Raw genomic sequence first — 10000 nt, forward strand, 5'->3', positions numbered from 1 at the left:
AAAGGCTTTGAAAGATGGAAGATATTTTTTTGACATTAAAAACAGAAAACCAAGTCATTTGTGTGTGTGTGAGAGGGACGACAGATCCTCTTTACCGTGGTAAATGTCCTGCAGAGATCCTCCACCACAATACTCCATACAGATCCACAGCTTATTCATCCTACGACACAGTTTATCATTTACACTCGTGTTTACATCCATCCGTCTGTTGTGTTCATTTAAAGGGTTTTTTATGGTTAATGTAAAACTAAATAAACACTCAATACTACCCAGCTGACAGGAAACGTCCTGGCAAGTTTCTCTCAAAAGATATGAACAAACGTTCTTCAAGTAATACTAATAGAACGTTCGTTCAAAGTTATCTGGTCTTTACAGTCTTTTACAATCGCTAGGACATATCTCAACACTTAAGTACATTTTTCAAAATTCTTCTCACAGTTCTCCTAACCGGCTATCAACTTGGCACATCAGTTAATTTCACATTTAAAATGACCAAAACACGTCATTCATGTCTCATATCAACTCAACAAACTCCACAGTTTAGCTCACAGACTGAAAAAAGTGACTTAAGCATTGAGAAATTGGTCCTAGTGATTGTAAAAAAACTGTAATAATGTTCTCAGAAAACATTTATGATTGTCAAAATGAAGTGTTACTAAGGACAATTGATAAGACAATAGTTAAGAGAACTTAAACAGCGGAGTGCATCAAAGGGGCTTTCGCACCGGGTAGTTACAGGAACGAGCCACCAGGATGGTTCCTCGAGAACTAATGGTTCCCTTAGGAACGTCTCCCTGGTTGCGTTCGCACCGCCAGTAGGAACTCTGAAGTGACGTAAGCCGCGCTTGTTGTTGGGACTTTTATTTTGACATCGCTGAGAACGACTGAGCTCACAGTGCTCACATTCTCCGTGTTTATTAGTTTACGATCTGTCTAACAGTCCTGTCTAATAGGCTACGTTATTAGATTGAACTGTTATACATAGAAAATAGATTGGACATCAACCACACGGCATACGCTAATACCTTTTCATATACTGTGTTGCTAGCTGAGCAGAAATACATAATCATGCTTCTCTTGCTCCCCTCAAAATTGCGTTGGATTTTCTCCTTTGCGTAAAAGGGTAAGAGCCCTATCTATCACAATTTTCCATGTTCGTAGAGTTAGTTTCTGGAGTAAATATATAAGCTATAATCTGTGTGTTTATACAGCCTTTTTAAAAATGGCGGGTGCGTTCGGCCAATCAGTGTAAACTAGCGTCACTGTAGTTCCTATAGCGCTGGTTTAGACCAGACTCTGAAGTAGGAGTAAATTAGTTCCTCCAAAAGGAGTTCCTTGAACTAAAATCGTTCCTAGTTCCTGCGGTGTGAACACGCCAAAATCCGGGAACTTTCACCAATAGTTCTATGAACTAAAGCCTTTCCCCAACAAGTCCTTGTTTCCAGTGTAGGTTAACCTCTGAGCGTCTCTCACCTGATGTAACTGCCGTGATACGCCACAATGTTGCCGTGTTTACAGCTCTTCACCATCACAATCTCTTGCTGGATAACTGAGAAATCGTCCTCTGTTGGAGACAAACAGACAGTGTTAGACATGATTTAGAGCAGTGTTCTCAAACTCAGCTCCTGGAGGGCCAAACGCTCCAAGTTTCTAGTAATCTAGAACACCTTGATTAGCTGGATCATATGGGTTTAATTAAAGTTGAAGCGAAACTCTACAGGGCTGTGACATTTCAGGAACTGAGTTTGAGTATTTTCAGTATATAATTGTGTGATACTGGACGGTTAAGGGGTCAGTGCTGGACGCAGGTCTTACCAGGCTCCATTTTGATGATTTTAATGGCTGCCAATTCCCCATTCTGTTTATTACGTGCCTGAAAACACACACATACACATGTTGAGTTTTAATGTTTTAGGTTGACTTTCCATAGACATAATGATTCTTATACTGTAAAACTTATCCCCTTAGACTAACCCTTCCCCTAACCTACCCATCACACACACACACAAACGCACACACACACTAACCCAACCCCTAAACCTAGCCATCACAGAAAACTTTCTGCCTTTTTACATTAAAAATCAAAAGACATCACTTAGGGCCAGATTTACTAAGCGCATACTCTCTGTTGGCATTAAAAAAACACTGTCAGTATTTACTAAAGACACACTGTGAAAAATAAGCAACGATAAGGCGTGGACAGGGTTATTTTTGCAAACTGGTCAATTACAATCAGTTGCTTGACTTTGACTCTGGGAACGGACCCAGGACAAGTCAAGTTAATTCACCTTCATTTATATAACACTTTTAACAATATAGATTGTTTCAAAGCAGCTTTACAGTGAAAATAGGAAATTACAGTAACGTGTGCAGAAGTCTGTTCTTGTGAACCCAGCGTGGGTCATGTTTGTGGTTTGGTTGGTTTTTCTCTGTTTGTTTCGGGTGATTGACATCATTATGACTGAGGAGTTGGCCAACATAGCCAATAACTGCTGGGTTTTGCATCATGGCCTCATCCTTAGCAGGCAGAAAACCATCCGACATCCATTTATATCTGACATCTGGGTCCGCTAAATGTTCTTCTCCAAGACTTCTGAGGTCTATCGGCGGCCACCAGCTAACAGAAGGACTACGGTTGTCACTCCTGCTGGGATCTGGCTGAGAATGCTAGCGAGTTTGCCTTCATCTTGACCATCAAGAGAATGTGTGCCTTACAGCCAGGGGAATAATGTTATCTACAGTGGTGGCCAAAACTATTAGATCACTTGGCATATTTAAGAGGTTTCCGTTATTTTCCAAGAGGACAATGACCCTAAACATTCTCTTAACTATTGCCGGAACCAGCGATGGAGAAATCTGCTGGAACATTGAAAATGATGGACTGGCCCTGTCAAAGTCCGGACCTCAACCCCTTGCTCGAGCAAATTTGAGGCGAGTTAGAAAATAAACTGGACAGATCTATTGTACATTCAAAGGAAAGCGTTTGGCTTCAGTTGCAGAAGGCATGGGATAACATTAGCGTTGAAGTTTTTAGGACATATATAGACACAGGAAGGTTTCTTCAAGCATCTCTGAGACGTTCTTCTGGATTTAGTCTGTCTCAGTTTCTTCATGTAATCACAGACGGACTCGATGATGGTGAGATCAGATCATACCGGCTGTTGTCAGTCTCCTTGTGCATACACAAATCTCACTGGATTATTACAATTAATGGCAAGAAGAATGTTTGGAAATGTAAACTGATATTTCCTACTGACACACGACAGCAAAAGATATAAATAACTGACTTAAAACCATTTGGGGGGTGGGGGGTTATTAAGACTTTTGCACAGCACTGTACGTGAAATTTTCAGAAACAAAAAGGCCTTGGAATAGACTGTAAAATGCACCAAAACAAATCCCACAGTCCACAACTTCTGCATTATCACACAAAATATGAACACAAGAACATGAAATTGAAAAAAAAGAAGTGAAACTGACATGGTAACCCAGACTCGGAATTTGTCCTTTTGTATTTAACCCATCCAAGTTAGTGCATACACATTAGGAGTAGTGAACACACACACACACAGGAGCGATTGGGTGGCTTGCTCAAGGGAACCTCAATCATTTCCGACCGGTATTGAGAATCGAACCCGCAACCTTCCGGTTACAAGTCCGAGTCTCTAACCATAAGGCCACGTCTGCTGGAAGGTTTATATGTTTTGAATGTATATGGAATGTTTATATAAAGTATGTGTATTAATACACACACTGAAGGAAAAAACAGACGCTTGTCTTGAGTGGAAAGTACACACACAAACACTCCTACACACACAACCATGCGTTGCACCAGTAAACAGGTCAGCTTCTGCTGATGACTCTGTCAAGGCACCTTTATGTATATAGCGCTTTTTACAATACAGAGTGTTTCAAAGCGGCTTTACAGAGATAACAGGAAAATAATGCAACGAAGTTTGTTTCCAGAAGAAAATAGCGTGACACATGATGATCAATGAACTCTAGTAGGGTTTAAAAAGAGCATTTAGCGAAGCTGCTTTACGCATGATTCATTCCAAGCACGAGAATGAAGCTTCAGATGAATCGTTCGATTTGAAGAAAATCTGAGGTTTGTTTCTTGGTTAAAAACCATTTATGACAATTTCTGGATGTGGTTTCAAACATATATTTGTGCAGTTTCATTGTGAGATTCACAGCACAACACGACGACACCAGAGACACACAGATATCTGTGCAGGAGAAGTGTTGGACTCTTCACAGATGCTGCAGCTGATAACACCATTAATATGTCTGCAGACGTTTCCTTTAAATACACACAGAGAGAAAGAAGCGACAGATAACTATCATAAACTCTCACTTCTGCATTTCCTCTCTATGAATAGCAGATGCTACAAACACACAACTCAAAACAATATCACAACTGAACCCCTACAGTTCATCTATCTATCTATCTATCTATCTATCTATCTATCTATCTGTCCGTCCGTCCGTCCGTCCGTCCGTCCGTCTATCTATCTGTCTATCCATCCATCCATCTATCTATCTATCTATCTATCTATCTATCTATCTATCTATCTATCTATCTATCTATCTATCTATCTATCTATCTATCTGTCTATCCATCCATCCATCCATCCATCCATCCATCCATCCATCTATCTATCTATCTATCTATCTATCTATCTATCTATCTATCTATCTATCTATCTATCTATCTATCTATCTATCTATCTATCTATCTATCTATCTATCTATCTATCTATCTATCTATCTATCTATCTAACCATCATGAAAATGTAAAAGTCTTCATAATAGCAAATGTTCCAACATGTGTGTTTATGTGGTTTACTGTACGAGTGTGTGTGAGTAATTTTGGCTCTCTTATGTCACTGGAAACACCACCTTTCATTCCACTTCAGAGTATAAACAACTAACCTTAAGAATGTGTGTCTGTCTCTGTGTGTGTGTTTGTGTGTGTGTGTGTCTGTCCCAGTGTGGGCGGGTCAGAACCTATTCCACAGCCACGCCCCCTGACCTCAGAAACACAGATTCCCCACGTCTCACACACTGTGTGCCTCATTATCATGTCCACGTGTCTCTGATCAAACTGAAAGGACACAGATGTGAGGTGAACGTCGTGTTTTTGTGCTGTTGCTGTAAAACGAGCTGAACAGGTCGACTGCAGACGTGAACGGTGTTGTGTCTGACAGACTGGAGTCACTTATCACTTTAACTTACGACGTTAAAGGCCAAGCTTTTAGAATTTGGAATCACAGATTCAAATCAAGATCTTGAAGAAAAGTGTTACTGTTTTAAAGGTATTCTAGAATTTAAAACATCTCAAACACTCATTTTAGGCATTTAAGAAGTGAAGACAGACATTCATGTACGTGATCAAAAAGACCACAAAAAAAAAAAACTGAATGACATATTTGAACTAAATGATAGTTCACCTAAGAATGACATTCTTCATCATTTACTGTAGGTGTATTTCCCTGGATGTGTGCTATTAGTATACTTCTTTTAAACTAAAAATAAGAAAGTATACTTTCAGTCTACTTTTTATGTACTTCTCAATAATATACTTCAAATTCCACTTAAGTATACTTGACTTATACTGACAGAAAAGTCTAAGTATATTTGGCCTATACTTGTTGATCGAGATATTTAAAAAAAATCTTTTATCCCAAATGCCATTAGTATTCTTAACCAAACCAAGTAACAACAGCAAATGAATAGTTATCTATATATATATTTGTTTTCATTATGATATTTTTCATTGTATCTTTTTTTTTCTTTCTTTTATTATGTTTGAGATGTTGTCTGTATGTTTTACATGTTTGGTGAGCCAAAGAAAAAATTCCACCCTGGTGGACAATAAAGATTTATTCTATTCTATTCTATTCTATTCTATTCTATTCTATTCTATATTCTTAAAAGTATAATTAAGTATTCTAAGTATTCTTGGATTGTACTTGTTGTTACTATTTTGATTGAGTAGCTTATTAAAAACATAAAAAAAAAAAACATAATATTACACACTGTCTTATAAAATGTTCAGGTTTATATAGTTACAAGCTTTCGGGTGGAAGAGCTTATAGAGTAAATAAAATAAGCATGGAACTGAACCTGATCTTGTACACAGCGATAATAATTCCCTTATGAAAAATAAGTTTATTCAAGTGTGCTATTAGTATACTTCTTTTCAACTAAAAAGAAGAAAGCATACTTTCAGTCTACATTTATTATACTTCTCAAAAATATACTTTATGTATTTCTCAGAAATATACTTAATTCCACTTAAGTGTACTTGACTTATACTGAGAGAAAAGTCCAAGTATATTTGGCCTATACTTGTACTCAATCTTAAGATCGATATATACTTAAAAGTTTGATTATTCAAGTATACTCCTTTTCATAAGGGTGAGCTCCAAAAAAAAAGGATCATAACAATAGTCCATATGACTAGTGCACTGTATTTTCAGTCTTCCATCTTTCTATCATCATTTACTGAACCACTCTAGTGATGTCAAACAACATTGTTTTTTACACGCCTCAAAGAACATTCAAAAGTAACTTTCCATGTTTTTTAAAATAACAAATACAAAAACAAGACAATAATAAACAATACAGAGGGTTACATTAGAAAAATATAAATAATATTAAACTAGCTTAAATGATTGACACCATTGCTGAGTTTTTAGAGTTCCTCAAAGAATTTAGATATCAAAATCTTTCTTAAAGTTAAAAAAATAAGTTTTCTTTGAAAATTTACACTTGTGAATATAAAATGTGAATATAAAATTTGACAAGAAAAAGTAGCAAGTTAAGAACAAATTTAAAATGATAAGGGTCTAATTTCAGACATTTATCAAAAAACTAATTTTTTTGACTTATACAGAAGTTTAGAGATAGATACCTTTTAACAAAGTTAGAAAAGTCAACTCAAACATTTGTGCAATACACACATTCCCAAAACAAATGAATAATTGTCTCATCAAACTGATGACAAAAGGTGCACAAGGGGGAAATACTATTATTAAATTTAGCAAATTTATAATTAACTGGGTAGCAATTGTGAATAATTTTAATTGAGACTTCAACCACTTTATTAGATACTGAGGAAGCCAGAAATCTTCCCATACTATATCATAAATTTTGTTATTCCAAAAGCTTAGACAAGCAGGTAAAGAAATATGAGCTCTGTTAAGAATTGAGTGAATTTCTTGTTTGACAAGATGCTAAGACTGATCAACAAATAGATTAGTGCTGTCAAAAACAGGTGAGAGCATAAAGGACCTTTAGGGCCAGGTTTGACTCAAGGTTTCACACAATCAGGAATTAAAACCAAAAACAAAGGGATATTCTCTGGAAAAGAGAATTCCTGCATAAAGTGTTTATACGAGAGCAAGACACCCCTTTCATCTAAAAGCTGACGCACTAAAAGTATATTTTTATCAAACCAATAATAAAAAAATATATATTTTGGTTGTTCCAGATAAAATAGCTATGTGGAGAAAAATGATAATTATATATTAGGGACCAGCATATTAAAGCCTGTTAAAGAGTTAAAGGTATTTTAGAGATGTCATAGTTGCAGCGCAACAAAAAATGCAAACCTCCAACTAAACTGAAAATATGATTTGGGATAATATTCCAAAAATATCTAGGGCTGTTCAAAAAAGATTTTATCCACTTAACCTTGAAAGAATTGTTGAGAGTGGAAAAGTCCAGGATAGATAACCTAAGATAACCATCTGCTTTGGAAAGCAACACTACATGTTATAGACCACGCTGTAACCAATAATTACATTTGTGTTGAACAGAAAGAATAAGAGGTTCAAAGTTAAGTTTTGATCTTTTTTTCTGATCTTTACATATGATTATACCCAAGTATTTAACTTCAGATTTGACTGGAATGTCACGGACTTTATCATCAGTGGAATATTTAATAGATAAAAGTTCACATTTGTGAATATTAAGCACTAAACCAGAAGCAGATGAAAAGAGATCAATTATATTTAAGGCTACAGAAACTTGATCTTTATTTTTAGAGTTGTGTCATCAGCCAATTGGCTTATATTAATACTGATCGGTAACTGAGATTCCTTTCAAATTACTAATTAAGTTAATTTAAGCATTGGCGTTATCGTACAAAGTTTGAACTGCATTGATAAATTTGGGGCCAAAACCAAAAATATTCAAAGATTTAAGAACAAAAGGAAACTCAACAGAATCAAAAGCTTTATAAACATCAAGAAAAAAACAAGAAACCGTCATTAGGGATCAGATCCGAGTAATCTAAAATATCAAGAACAAGTCTATTTGAAATAAGTCAGTCTTTCATGAAAACCTGACTGAAAGTAATCAATTATCTAAGATTGTATTTTGTAATTATTATTTAACAAGCTTATAGGTCGCCAATTTTCAAGTTGAGCAAGGGTCCTTTTGAGGTTTAGGGATCAGATGTGTAACACCCTGAGTCATAGAGCTCGGCAGAGTCCCTTATGCAGGCTTTCTAAATACACTTGGAGAACAAACGGGGAAAGAATATTTGAGAATTTCTTATAGAAATCTGTGGTCAGAATATCATTTCCAGGAGATCTATTTAGTTTCAGCTTATCGATCGCCTCAGAAATATCTTGAATTAAAAAATAAATCCAAATTTTGTTGAAAGTGTCTAGAACGATGAAGATTTTTTATAAAATTCTTCACAATAATTAGAAATTTCTTTACGATCTTTTAAAACCACTCCATTTATGTTAAGACTATTTACAGAATATAATTTATAAGATTTATAGAGATGATTACGCTGTTTCTCTAACTTAAAATCCATCCATCTCGTTCTTGAACGAACAAAAGCACCATTTGCTTTACACATATATAAGTTATCTAATGAGTTCTGAAGTTCAGCCAATTCTTATTTCTGGACAACTGAAACACTTTCAAAGGGGAGACAGACAATTATTTTAACAATGTTAAGTTCCTCTAATTTGTATTGCTTGGATTTTTGAGATCCAACTTTGAATAACATTAACCTAATATTGTATTTTAATAGCTCCCAATTAAAACCAAAATAATTTCCAGTAACGTTCCATGTTTGCAGAATGATAAAATGCACTGATGACATGTGATGAGAATGGTGGGCGGAGTTATGCAAATAAGTACATATGTTGACAGGCCAAAAAGGACATTCAGACATCATGAACCCTAAAATTGACATAAACCCCGCCCCCGAGAACGCGATTTATAGATTATCAAGACAGAATATGCTAATCAATGACTAGAAACGTCCTGTTGCTTCCACATGTTGTCACTTCTTCGAGTCTCTACATCTTTGTCTGACCCGGTTTGAACATAAAAGGCTAAAAGTTTTTGAAATGTTCAGTGCATGTGCACACACACACACACACACACACACACACACACACACACACATGCACACAAGCTCTTGAAGCTCCGCCCTCTGTGCCGGGAGCAGCAGCTCATTTGCATTTAAAGGAACACACACACAAAAACGGTGCGCTTTTGCTCACCCTCAAAACAAATGTGACAACTTTAACATGCTATATAAAAATATCTGTCGGATATTTTCAGCTAAAACTTCACACACACACACACTCTGGGGACACCAGAGACTTATTTTACATCTTGTGAAAAGAGCATTACAGGAATATCTAGACCACTTCTTTAATTGATTGCTCTCAGGATGTGAAGAGAGTTTTTGAAAAACATTGCCTATAATGAAGTTGCTGGTGTCATTTTTAAGCTGTTAATGTTTCTTCTCTAAAATGGTGCGGTTTGCTCACGCTGGCGTGTTTTGCTAGCAGATACAGGTGAAACATCGTCACACACCAAGGTGCTTTTGAGAGGAAAGAGGAAGCAGTGGTGCAGTGCATCTACACCACACACTCCTCTACAGCCGCGTGTGCTTTACAGTAAACCAGCCTGAACGAGGACTGTGATGAATAACGAATCTCTCTCATCATTCTGATGTACA

At 36.3% G+C, this 10000-nt stretch overlaps 1 protein-coding gene across 2 annotated transcripts in view; it reads right to left on the reverse strand.

Moving 5' to 3' along the window:
- Positions 1-10000, reverse strand: part of map4k1 (mitogen-activated protein kinase kinase kinase kinase 1) — a 36929-nt gene that overhangs the window by 24389 nt on the left and 2540 nt on the right. For both annotated transcript variants that reach the window (XM_081371267.1, XM_081371266.1), the window contains exons 2-4: positions 1816-1873; positions 1474-1564; positions 96-160 (exon numbers count right to left, since the gene is read on the reverse strand). In XM_081371267.1, the coding sequence (XP_081227393.1) occupies positions 96-160; positions 1474-1564; positions 1816-1873 (214 nt within the window). The remainder of the gene's footprint in view (positions 1-95; positions 161-1473; positions 1565-1815; positions 1874-10000) is intronic.

Source organism: Scardinius erythrophthalmus, assembly GCF_964197995.2.
Source record: "Scardinius erythrophthalmus genome assembly, chromosome: 7".
NCBI classification, from domain to species: Eukaryota; Metazoa; Chordata; class Actinopteri; order Cypriniformes; family Leuciscidae; genus Scardinius; species Scardinius erythrophthalmus.